Here is a 14,113-nt window from a genome sequence, read left to right as displayed (position 1 = left end):
ACCTTCAGAGACACAGAGACACACACAGAGACACACACACACACACAGAAACACAGACACACACACAGAGACACACACAGACACACACACACAAAGACACAGAGAGACACAAACAAAGACAGACACACACAAACACAGAAACAAAAACACACACCTACACACTGTAACTGAAATAGAGACAAATAAACATACACTAACACAGACATACACACAAACAAACATAGACACACACACACATAGACACACACACACACATAGACAGGCACACAAATAGACAAACACACACAAACAAACACACACACACACACACACACACACACACAGACAGACACAATCACACACACACACACAGTAAGAAACACAGATAGAGAAAAACACACACACAGAGACACAAAGACACAGACAAACACACACACACACAGACACACACACACACACACACACACACACACACACACACACACACACACACACAGACACACACACACAAAACAAATGGCAAAGATAATTATAGATTTCAATTTAATAATAAGGAACTAAAAGTAAGCAAAAGAATAAAATATTTAGGATTTGTTTTATCGGAAAATGGAAGTTTAAACAGTCATGTTGATGAAATAATTAATAGAGGCAAAGTGGCCATGTCTGCAATTTTTAGAAATCCGACGATAATGGGAATTAAAAACCTAAAAATGCATACAAGAATATTTAATACAAAAGTTTTACCAGTAATAGAATATGGAGCAGAGATTTGGGGTGGAGAAGCGGCACAGAAGTTTGAGTCCCTCCTTCTCCAGCATTATAAAAGACTGTTTGGATTACATCAGACAACTCATTCACAGATTCTGAAAGGTGATATGGGCCTGTTTTCGTTAAAACTACGTAGGTCTATTTTGATGCTTAGATTTTGGTTGAAGCTTAGGTGTAATGAAGATAGACTAGTAAGAGCTGCTTATTATCAGATGTTGAGTTATGGTTCGAAAACGTCATGGCCATCCCAAAAGTAAAGAATGATGTGGGCACAATGTGTTGTTTTTTATTGTGTTTTTTTTTCTCCATACCCGGGCACTTCGTATCGAAGGAGTCGTCGTAGAAACTTCGAAAAGGGCTCGTTCGATTGGAAATTGGAGTGGCTAGTGCCCTTCTCACTATCTAGCCCCATCGGGATAACAGCAGGGTAATTTGGGAGCCTAGCACTAGGAGGTGGACCAAGATTTTTAACTGGTACCAAGTTACTTTTAACCTCAATTACAGCCTTTCCATCGTACCTGAATAGTCAGCCATGGATAAACAGCTTGTCACCTCGTAACCTTGCATGACGGCCGTCGTTCTGTGCAAGATTCATAATTTCCTTTAAGTGTTTACGGGCATCCCTTTGTTTATCCGTGTTATCTAGGGCCATTGGTAGACCTATCCTTCTTAATAAGGAACTATTTCTTAAGATGTAGTCTCTGATTTCGACCGAGCTTAGCTTGACTACTACTGGCCCTGAATTCAATCTAAAAATGTCACGTACATCACCTCGACTTATTTTGAGAGATGGCATAGTACGGTTTAATAAACCAGTATTTCTTGTTTCACAGTATACTCGCCGAGGTGTTGCAGAGTATAATTATATATAATCAAATATGTTCTTTTCTGCTCTGCTTCCCCAAAAGCCCTCAGGGCAAGGGTTATAAGTTATGCCCTGGGGGCAAATAAGGTTTTCAAAGAAAGCGTTGTCGTAGAAACTTCAAAAAGGGCTCATCTGATTGGAAATTGAAATGGCTAATGCCCTTTTTAATAGTCAAAAGTGATTGGAAGGCAACTAACACCCCTTCCATGCCCACCATTTATCCAAAGACATCTAATCAAAATTTTGAGATAGCCATATTGTTCGAAGTAGTTGAAAGGTCCGGAAATTATATCGAAGAGGATAACACTCCCATACAGCCCTCAGGGTAAGGGTTGTAAGTGTGCCCAGGGGGCATATAAGGTTTTTTTTGAAAGCTTTGTCGTAGAAACTTGAAAAAGAGCTCATTCCATTGGAAATTGAAATGGCTAGTGCCCTTTTTAATAGTCAAAGTGATTGGAAGACAACTAACACTCCTTCCACGCCCGCCATTTCCCGAAACTCATCGAATCAAAATTCTTAGATAGCCATTTTGTTCAGCGTAGTTGACTTCCAGATAAAAATTATGTCTTTGAGGAGGACACTCCCCCACAGCACAGGGGGCAAGGGTTGTAAGTTATATACTGGGAGAATATAAGGTTTTTATAGAAAGCGTTGTCTTAGAAACTGCAAAAAAGGCTCATTTGTTTGAAAATTCAAAGGGCTAATGTCCTTTTTAATAGTCGAAAGTGATTGGAGGGAAACTAACCCCCCTCTCATGCCCACCATTTCCCCCAACACATCCAGTCAGCATTATCAGATATCTATTTAGTTTAAAATTGGTTAAATTCTGGAAATTAGGTCTTTAAGAATGACACACCCCCTACAACCCTCAGGGCACCGATACCAAGTTATACCCTGTGGGCATATCCCCCAAAGAAAATAGGGCCCAATAAAGGGCCAACCGGTTTTTCCCAGGCCACATAGATCATAATGAGTAGTTATAGAAACTAGGAAGGAAGCTCATTCGATTGGAAACTCAAAATCTAGCATCCGTTTTAAGACCATAAAGTGATTTGAGGGTAACCAGCCTCCCTATATGTTCTTTGGGTAACCAGCCTCCCTATGTGTTTTTTTTTGCTACTTGCACTCCCATACTCCATGATACCGGACCAAAATTTTGAAACTGTAGTTTTGTTTAGAAACATCGAAAAAAAAATATACATCCGGGGTCGGCTTCACCCACAAAGCCCCAAGGGAAATGGCCCCACATTATATTCATTTCCGATTGTTCACAGACAGTTTTTAGTAGAAACTAGATTAAAAAAAACAACTGCCAAGCTGTATGAACCGTCTCTGTTCTTCATTGATTTTAGCTTCACAATTCTACTAGAGAAGAAAATCATCGAAAAGGCATAAACTTGATTTTAAAAGCCTAAGGAAACACAAAATTATTTCCAGTTGTTGTTTACTAATGCTATGGCTTTATGTTTTTTGTCAGATTCATCATACAAGCAGGAAAATTGCTGTTAAAAAAATTATTTAAAAATCATAGAAATCACGCTTAAAAATTCAGCACAGCCCAACTAACCGAATTACACACTTTACTTAGGAGACGTAGTTATGCACAATTTTGTTCAAAAAACACAAAACAACTATTATTACACTTCATCAGAAAAAAATCCCTTACTCCTCCCCCGCCCCCACTCCTACTAAACTATTAATCAACGGTTATAAAATTAATATGTTTACAGAGAACTCGAATCATTTCCCTACTCATAATCAACAGCTCATCACAATTTCCGATACATACCAACGCTTACCCAATCACAAAACATATGAAACAAAATATCTTTTAGCAACTCACAAGCATAAATGCACTCCAAAATCATTCAATCAATCGGTCTCTAGAATATTGGTTAAAACAAATACATCGCAAAGAAGCACGGAATTCCTCAAGGTCTTCTTATCTTTTACTTCTGCTAAAAGTCTGTTCCAGACTTCAGAGCCTATTTACCTAATGGAAAACATAGCTCTAGTAGTAATAGGAACAGATGTTTTAACCACTTCAACATTTCTAGTTTCATAACTATGTTCCCTTTTCTTATAAGAGTCCGAAAAATATTCAGGTAATTCTTTTCTAAAACATTAGGAAAGAATTTATATATAAACCAATTTACATAAAAATTAACCAAATCAAAAAAGGTAGAATTTTTCATGCGATATACCAAGATCTTACCGAACTCCAAGACACATCATTGGTCAAAACCTCATAGCCTTATTTCATAACACACGGAGCGGGTATAAATGGCTAGTAAAAGTCGACGACCAAACAATTACACAGTACAATAAACATAGATGAATAAGAGAAAAATACAACCTTTTTGGGTTGGAAAAATAACATTTTTGGGGGGAAAACTCTTCAATTCCGCACAACTCCAATATTTTTAGCTATTTTTGTACTTGTAAATGTAACATGATCTGTGAAGCTAAGGCCCTGATCTACAATGACACCGAGGTACTTTACAATACTTGTCCATTTTATACTTCCACTTCCTAACTCAATTTCTTCAACCCAAGGATAATAATTTGTACTTCTCCCATATAACATGAACATTGTTTTTTTTTTTATGATTAACAAGCAGCTTGTTCACTCGCATCCATCTTTCGATTATCACCATCCCTTGTTTTATGCTATTTTTCGAATCAGCTTCTGTTTTCGCATCCATTGTTAACTGAGTATCATCAGCAGCATTTGGAAATATTTCCCGTACCTGGGCCACATTGTACCATAATGTTGATAGCTATTTGAAATATCCAATAAGTTTAATATACGAAAGAAATAATAGGGGACCCATCACAGATCCTTATGACACATAGCATTTCACTAATATCTCATCAGACAAGATATTACCCAGCCGTACTCTTTGCGTCCTTCCTTCAAGAAATGAAGCTATCAATTTTAGACTTTTAAAACGTATTTCAGCGTTCTCAAGCTTAACCAGTAAAATGTCATGGTCAGAAAGGCCATAAGCCTTCATAATATGGGGAAAAGGCTCTGAGTTACAGAACTTAATTATTGTTACTTTGATACTTTGTTTACTTTGATACTATTATTTAGTGATTTTCGTGGTAACTTCGATTTACGGTGCGAGGGCTGTAAGTTGTGCAAGTTGCTTATTGTTACTTTGATAATTTTTTTACTTTGATACCTTGTTAACTTTGATCCTTTCTTTACTTTGATACTTTGGTACTTTGATATTGTTACTTTGATACTATTTTTGATACTTTGATTAAAGTTTGATGTTGAAAAAAAATCCTATGTTGAAATAAGGAGTTTTTTTTCTAAAAACTTGAAACTTTTTTAAATCAAAAAACGAACAAAAATTAATTAAAAAAAAACTTTCGAAATTTGTTTTCCTAGTTCTTTCCGAAAGAATCGGGGTGCACTTCTAATGAATGGTGCCTTCACAACAAACAAGAGTATGGCTACTACCCGTTTCCCAAAATTTTAAAAATACCATTCTCTTACTTAAATAACCAATTCTCTTACTTAGAATTATCATTCTCTTACTTAAGTGGCTACAAAGTTCTGCAAAATTAGTTTACCTTTTTTTTTATTATAATAATTGGGAGATCAGAATTCAAAGACATGTGAGAAATGGATTAAGGATTGGTTATTAGACCGAGGTCATTTTCAGGGAGTAGGGGTTATGTGATCCTAGTGAATGGTGTTTTCACTACAAACTAGAGTATGGCTACTGCCCGTTTCCCAAATGGTAAAATTAAAATTCTCTTACTTAAATAAATAAATCTCTTTCTCAGAATTATCATTATCTTACTTAAGTGATAAGAAAGCTTTGGAAAATCAGATTAACTCTTTTTTATTATAATAATTGGGAGAACGGAATTTAAATACAAGTGAAAATTGGATTAAGGGGCGACCATACTTGAAGCGACCTTCCTATCTCTCCCATAGTAAGTGTTTTGAGTTTGTCTGACAGTAATAGTTGAGGCAGTTAGGCGGTCTCAGTCTTTTCTAATAGAACAGAATCAGGTGAACATTTTGATTTAGCAAAATGCTAAAGCCGACACCTATTTTTCCTGAAATCCCAAAAAACTCGAAAACCTATTTTGGGTTTGCCTGCAAGATCACTGCAGTCAATATTGTCGTAATTGGGACTTAAAAATGCAGCGAAAAATATTCTATTGAAGCGGTAGCAGCATATTTTTATAAAAAAACACTTGCTGAGTCCAGTCCCTTCAAATACTTTACATACCAACGTTTCAAATTGCTTATCACCCGACAAAGAGCCTAAAATACTTGGAATCAAACGGATGTGGGCGCATAAATTATGCTGAGGGGGTTAGCGCTTCCTTTTGTTCAAAAGCGGTCAGTTTGACTTTGATTTAGTGAAGCTTTAGCTCTTGAAATGATTTATTTGGTGTGTATAATTTGAAAGCGTTAGCTTGAGAGTTGGACATTCGACAAATTTTGTGAATAAGTTGGATGTACTGGGAAATTGTGAATTCAACAATCAAGTTTGACAACTATGGGGAAAAAGAGAAATAAGCGTGGGTTGGGCTTGCCAAATGTTCAGGCCCATCGTGAAAAATTGAAATTAGCCTACCGTGCAAGAGGTAGGGCGAGTTTACCTAAGTATTTGTTCCAGCATTTGGTGTTAGACCCAATTCCAAAAGAGTCAAGTTTTGGAAAGGGATCAAGTTCAAGTTCTGCAAACCCCCCTACCGAACTAATTGAGCCGATGAAAACTATCGTTTCTGGACGAAATCTACAATCGGAACTGCTCAAAGGTTCGTGCTGGATTGTTGACCTTCCGTATCTTCTTGAAATTACGAGAAGCTCGTGCTTGGCCACATGTGAGTTTATTTGTTTATTTTAGGTCATCTAATGAATGCTAGTAGCCTACAAGGAACTGCCATAGCTTATGTGGTAGTTCCTTGAATAATATTGAGCCAGTTATATTGTAACTAGTCCCCAGTTCAATTATAAGTTCCATATCTATTGTATCAATTATAACTAGTCAATAATATTTGATAGTTCCAGGCCCATCATTTCAGCTTTTTCAGGGGGGGGGGGCAAGCCCCTGCGGTAAAAATCATGGAAATATTTTCGGCCCGCAGGGCCGAAACCGTCACCAAAATTTAGTATTTTAGCTGGAGTTCTCGAGCTACATACGACCAGGTGCCTAATTTTAGGTTTTGGGGGAGGGGATGGGCGAGGGCCTATGTGCATTATACGGTTAATGGGCTTTAGATCAGTGGCATTTATTTCGAATATTTATGATTTGGTTAAGAAAGATATTAAAATTACCTGGATAGGCTACCCCAGCTCTCATCCTGCCAGAATCATGATTCATTATTTGCTATTTTTATATCTTTTCTACCAAGAACCGTTTTTGTCAGTGTAAGAATACAAATTTATTTGATTTTTCAAATATAGGCATAATAGAGAGAGAGGGGATATACTGGTTTTAATCAAAAAGAGGAGAATTCCTAAGTCATCTATGCCTTAGGGCACAAATTCAGATAAGCTGATAAACTTAAGGCAGACAGGATTAGAAGACATGCGTAGGATCATAGATGTATACATTTAGTAATTCATTTGTCGTTTTCCAAAGCCAGTTTATTCCATAATTAATCACCTAATTTAATCGCCTAACCATTCAATCACCTAATTCAATCGCCTACCTATTACACTCCGTGAAAATATCTATCATAAAATGTAACTAATATTGAAAGCGTAAGGAACCCCTGGAAGTCACCCTCTTCGAGTTTGTTTACTCAAGTATGTGTGAAATCTGATACCTTTGTGTTTGAGCCTTTTTGCCGACCAGGAAAAGGGCTCGAATCGGCCAAAACGGCTTTGGACTGGCGTCCCTCCTTAAGGATTGGTTATTAGACCTTGATCATCTTCAGGGAGTAGGGGTTATGTACGTCTACTGAATTGTGGCTTCACTACAAAAAAGGGTATGATTACTGCCCGTTTCTCGAACGGTAACAGTATAAGGCCTACAGCGTCTTTGACTCTTTACTAAAACGAATTATATTACAAATATTTTCTTTTGTACTTATTACAACATTGAAAATAAAATGAAAATTGCAGTGAAACCAGACCAGGATTTACAAACAGGCCCACTAGGCCCTGCTGCTTTCACTATTTTGGGGATTTCCCCGAAAATCTTGCAAAAACAGAAGGGTCAAAACGCTTGGGCCTAGAGGCGTCAAAGCTTTAAATCCGGCGTGGATGAAACAAAATCTTGAGTTGGTGGGCTTTCAGCAATTAATATCATTATATATCCCATATTCAGTTTAATTTATTAGCTCTTACTACAACTGTTAAATTATTTTGGAATAATAAAATATTTTGAAATAGGGAATTTTGAAAAACTTGAAGCTTTGGCAATCAAAAACGAACAAAAATTAATAAAAAAAAAAAAACTTTTAGAAAAAGAAGTTTTATAAATAAAAGGAAAGGACGTATTAAAATTCAGATCAGAATAAATAGAAACTTGCAATAATTCGAACTCAAAACAACCAGAAATTACTATTAAAGAATTAATGAAACCAAAAACGAACAGAAATTAAAGAAAGAATCATAGCAAAAAAAAAACATACAACAGGTACTAACATAAATGAATAAATAAATCTCAAAACGAGTAAAGCTTAAGCGGAACTTGCAAACCAAACTTAAAACAAACAAAAATATTTTTCTATTGAGACATAAATGAAACCCAAAACGAACAGAAATTAGATAAACAATCATAGCAAACAAACAAACAATAGCTACTAATACAAATTAGGAAATAAATCTTAAAACGAGTGAAACTTAAACTGAATTTGAAAATCTAGCTTGAAACGAACTAAAATCTCTAAAAGAAGAGTTCTGCTTGTGCCTCTTTCTTTCACTGTAAAGGTCTAAAGCCTACTTCGGCACTGGCACTTAAGTAGAAATGAGTTTTGTAATAAATATTTTCTTTTGTACTATTTATAAAATTGAAAGTAAAAATGAGAATTACAGGAAAATTGAATTTTCAGATGATGAGCTTTCAGTACATATCACTTTATATCAAATATTTAGTTTTATTTTATTATTTCTTCCCAAGACAAATTCAGCTTCACTACATACAAAAGTTCGGGTAATATTTCCATTTCTAGCTATAGCATTACAAGGCCAATTTCATAACCAACGTTCGACTAACTACGGCATCCATTACAATCGCTCCCTTTCCCAGTGATCATTGCGTTAGCTACAAATATAAAATTACAGTGAAGTTGAAAATTAGCCTGATGAACATCTTACGGTCGAAGGAACATTTTGTCAGACTTTCTGTTCGATTTTATTTGTACTTTTCAAGACTGTTCAAGCCACATATAGTTTTCAGTAAAGCGCCAATGACGCAGTAGGTTTTAGATTCTTTCACTTGTTTTTAGATTTATTAATTCATTTATATTAGGAACTATTGTTTGTTTGTTTGCTATGATTGTTTATTTAATTTCTGTTCGTTTTGGGTTACATTTATTCTTTAATAGTAATTTATGGTTGTTTTTTAGCTATTGTAGGTTTATATTTCTTCTGATCTTAAGTTTAATATGGCCTTTACTTTTCTTTACAAAACTTCTTTTTCGGAAGTTTTTTTTTTAAATTAATCTGTAAATAAACATCAAATAAACTAAGGCAGGTGAAGAAGAGATAAGTCGAACTTAAAAATTGGTAAAATGAGGTAGAATGAATCTGAAAACAATGTCCACTGTTCCAGAATTTTCGACGAACAAGGAGAGGGGTTGTAACGGAGAAGCAGGGGGTTAGGGCTTGTTCCTCTTCTTCCCAAAAAAGATAAGAAATTATAAGCAAATGCGTACTTTTTATCCATCTATAGTTAAAAAGACCTTATCCATTATTGATAATTCAGACAAACGTTATCCCTGATAAAAGAAATAATAGGGCGCTGAACCAATTCGTAACCAGGAAACAGATATATTTGAAGAGTTCATAGACAGGTGCTATAAAAAAACAAGACGGTGGAAATTGCGTTTCTTACAAAGCTTGTTCCAATCAAATTTTCATCTCAGTCAATATCTTTTGAAAAGTTTGCGTTCCTCCTCGACCTTTGGGAGGGGACAGTAACCTTTGATAAAATGAAAACAGAATGATCAAGAGATTTTTGCAGGAACGAAAAGAGGAGGATAGCCGCTGAAACATTTTGTAATTTATAAAAAGCTAAATTTATCTTTTGAGTTTGCGAGGCAAGACACTCATCGAATCAAAAATACTTCCATTAATGTTAGAAACAATATAACAGATCAAAAGAAACACTTGACTTTCAAACAAAGTATTTTTTAGCATTCAAGGGTAAGAATAAAAGCACTAAAGCCTTAAGGCAAAACAAAGCAGATTCCAAAAGCTTTCAAAAAAAACTTGCTTCTTCTTCCTTGTTAATTGGAAATTTCATATCTGTAATATGTTATTTTTCAGTTCTTTTGAAGAAAATGAAACTAATATTCTTTAGAAGTACAAACTTAAATTCGTCTAAAACTGAACTTATAGGCCTCTACGAAGCAAGTTCGCAGCAAGATCTCTGAGACCAGGCCACAGCTGAAATCCTGTTATTTTTTTTTATTCTCTTCGATGGTTTCAACCTTTTTCACCTGTTTTGCCATATTTCTCTCCCTCCCCCACATCACCCAGAAAAATTATCCTGCGAACGCTATGCAAATGCTATTTTGGCAGAAATAGCAGATATTTTGAGAATGGCTGTCAACAACAAGTTACTAAATCCTATTCTCCAAGAACTTCATAAAAGATTTAAAGCCGACCTGGTCTACCACCAAAAAAGCAAAGAATAAAATCTTGAAAAACAGAGGATCCTGTCCAGTACAAAAAGGAGAAGAAGAATCACACGGATGTTTACCTCAATACAACAAGGCATCCTCAAAGAATAGATAAAAAAAACAACAACACATTTTTGCAGGTTTATCAATTAATAGAGATACTGGTAATATAAATATTGATCCTATTTATGATATTATTTTAAAAAAGGAGTCCATATTCAAAAATAAAGTATTGCAAAATGTCCAAAGGGTTACTTCAAGTAACAAACCAAAGCGAATAGCAGCATAAAAAGCTTTGCATAAAATTATGTCACAATAATATATTCCTATTTCATTTTGTTATTTTAACATTTTTAATACAGTTACTTTTGCGGTTTGATGTAACTGTAAATGTTTACAATTACTACAAATTGTAAATGTTAAGTAATTGTATAATATATATTCTAGGTTAGTCTATTTTAGTTTTATATATATTTTTGGTAAAATTATACTTTAGCAACTTTTGGCTATCTTGGAAAGGGCTTAGATTAGGAAAATGAAACTTTCAGGGACGAGTCTACAGGCTAAAGTATGTCCCGAGAAGGTATTTTGAAGTACCTACCTCCACTCCTTCTCCCTCTAGAGACTCCTGACCTTTGATGACCTTTAAGAATCTGTGTGTTATAAAATTGAAACCTTACAAAAAAGATCTTCTGCTTAAATGAAGTACAACAAAATTGTTTTCAGCTTCACAACTTTGCTCAGTCCCAATTTATAAGGTTTTAAATACATGAAAATTCAGTTCCTAAATTTTGAAAAAAAAAAAAAACACTGATATAGCTTTAGATCTTACTTACATGACAGCAAATACACTTCTATCACATAAACCAGAGAAAAAGAATCTAACAACATAAAATTAAGGTTAAATGTTGTTTTGTCAAAATTTCAATAGGCATAGATCTGTCTAGTAGGTAAATTTCAGGACCCTTTAGAGGGAGAAAGAGTAGAGAAGGGTACTTCAAAATACCCTTCCAGGACATAGTTTAGCCTGTGACCCATCCCTGAAAGTTTTATTTTCCTAACGTAACCCCTTTCCAAGATAGCCAAAAGTAGCTAAAGCATAATTTTATGTTTTTTTTTTGTTTTTTTTTCCTACGCTGAACACGCCTTGTTGGATACGGGCGAAATATTCGTTTGTTTTTTCTTCGTTTTCATTTACTGTCTATAGACCCGTTTGTTGTCTTTATATTCATTTATTTTTAATTTTTTAAAACTTCCGACAAAAAAAATCAGAAGCTTACCATATGATTATTTAGCATAAACCGTATCAAAAAGTTCGTGTAAGGAGCGATGTGACTCAATAGTAATCGAAACTCTAAGCAACAGAGTCTTGATAACAATGGATACTTCAAAAGGAATCAAATCGTGATGCTTATTCAAAATAAATATAAAATTCATCAAGTTTAAAGTAACCCATCAAAAGTCACAAGCCTGGGAAATGTTGAACAATTTTGAAAAAGGGGAGAAACACCCCCAAAATATTAAATTATCTTAATGAAAATCGCACAATAAATTTAGCATATCAGAGAAACCTACTGTACAACTTTCAAGCTCCTATATACAGAATGTGGAATTTTGCATTTTTTACCAGAATCAAGATCACGGATGTGCGTTTTTTTTGTTTTTTTTGTTTTTTTTATGGGTGATCATATCGAACTAGTAATCTTACAAAATCAGGAAAGGGCTCATTTTATAGGAAATCAAAAGTTCTAGTCCCCTTTTGAAATGACCAAAAATATTGCAGGGAAGCTAGCCCCCCTCCCACACCCTTTCTTTCTCAAAATCGTCCGATCAAAATTTTGAGATAGCCATTTTGTTCAGCTAATTCGAAAGATCTAGTAACTACGTCTCTGAGGATGATTTGAACCCCCCCCCTCCCATCCCTCAGGGAAAGGGCTGCAAGCTATGAGCTTTGCCCCTTGTTTACATACAGTATTGGCTATTGGAAAGTTTACAGATATAGGTCGGGGGGGGGGGGATTTTAATAGGGGGAGGGGTTACGTGGAAGGATCTTTCGATTGAGTTTTTCGTGGGGAAGGAAATTTTCTATGGAGGGGAGGGGGCAGAATTTTCCGGAAAAAAAATTGGTTGCATTATTTAATGCAACCTCGCTCTTTACGTTAAATTTCTTTTAACTTTTAAAAAGGCTAATTATTTTAATTATACAGCCCTTGTGTTTCAGGAGTCATTCTTAAATAATTTGAACAAAAAGTCAAACTTTAGCGTAAAGGGCTAGGTATTATATATTACATACATGAGGGGTAACCCCACTCATATATGTAATAATTTATGCTTGTTTGAAGTTTTAATGTTGCTCCTTACTTTCATTTGAAAAAAATAGTTTTTTAAAATTTAATTTAATTAAGATGTATCAATTTGCGTACAATGTTGCATCCAATAGACAATTCTTCGAGTAAATTTATCGTTTTCTTAACTGTTATCCCACAACGTCCAAAAAATTTCAAAAAAAGAAAATCAGGAGCTTACCATATGATTATTTAGCATGAAATGTTTTCCATAAAGATTTGTCAGTTTCCTTACACTGTTATAACCCAATAGACGATTCTTCAAATAAACGGTATGTTTTTAACTATTATTTCGTAACGTCCCCAAAACGTCAAACAAAAAAAGAGATTCAGAAGCTTACCGTATGATTATTTAGCATGAACTGTATTTCTTCAAGCTTTATCAGTTTCCTTACACTGCTATAACCAATAGACAATTCTTCAAGTAAATTTAACGTTTTTATAACTATTATTTCACAACGTCCCAAAAACTTCAAACAAAAAAAGAGATTCAGAAGCTTACCGTATGATTATTTAGCATGAAATGTTTTCCATAAAGATTTGTCAGTTTCCTTACACTGCTATAATCAATAGACAATTCTTCAAGTAAACTTAACGTTTTTATAACTATTATTTCGTAACGTCCCCAAAACGTCAAACGAAAAAAGAGATTCAGAAGCTTACCGTATGATTATTTAGCATGAACTGTATTTCTTCAAGCTTTATCAGTTTCCTTACACTGCTATAACCAATAGACAATTCTTCAAGTAAATTTAACGTTTTTATAACTATTATTTCGTAACGTCCCAAAAACGTCAAACTAAAAAAGAGATTCAGAAGCTTACCGTATGATTATTTAGCATGAACTGTATTTCTTCAAGCTTTATCAGTTTCCTTACACTGCTATAACCAATAGACAATTCTTCAAGTAAATTTAACGTTTTCTTGACTATTACTTCACAACGTCCCCAAAACTTCAAATTTGTTATTCTGTAATAAAAAGGGAAATGGTTAATACAGTCGAGAAACTTCATCTAACCCTAACAAGGCCGTATTCAGGGGGGGGGGGTTACCCGGTTTGAACCCCCCCCCCCCCCCCGAAACGTTTGCTTGACTCGTGAAAACGTAACAAAAATGGACATAAACAAATTTTGTATGCGTTTTTTGAGGTTTTTTGTGTACCCCCCCCCCCAAAAAAAAAAATTTAGTAAAACCCCCCCGGAACAAAAATCCTGGATGCGCTTCTGAGCCCTAATTATGATTATTCGGACAATCAGACAGTCATTCACAGTCTCTGGATAAAAGAAGTTACAGCATTGGCTCAATGCAAAACAATTTTATCATTAGT

The 14,113-nt window shown here is 34.9% G+C and overlaps 1 protein-coding gene across 1 annotated transcript in view; it reads right to left on the bottom strand.

Moving 5' to 3' along the window:
- Positions 1 to 14,113, bottom strand: part of Ranbp16 (Ran-binding protein 16) — a 238,509-nt gene that overhangs the window by 138,065 nt on the left and 86,331 nt on the right. Inside the window, exon 12 of the mRNA XM_089090269.1 lies at positions 13,611 to 13,755. Coding sequence (XP_088946395.1) covers positions 13,611 to 13,755 — 145 coding nt within the window. The remainder of the gene's footprint in view (positions 1 to 13,610; positions 13,756 to 14,113) is intronic.

The sequence above is a fragment of the Artemia sp. Qi Xiang Cuo genome, chromosome 6 (assembly GCF_049724085.1).
Source record: "Artemia sp. Qi Xiang Cuo chromosome 6, ASM4972408v1, whole genome shotgun sequence".
Taxonomy (NCBI): domain Eukaryota; kingdom Metazoa; phylum Arthropoda; class Branchiopoda; order Anostraca; family Artemiidae; genus Artemia; species Artemia sp. Qi Xiang Cuo.
The sequence above is the reverse complement of the archived record's forward strand: the minus strand, read 5'-3'. Positions and strand labels throughout refer to the sequence as shown.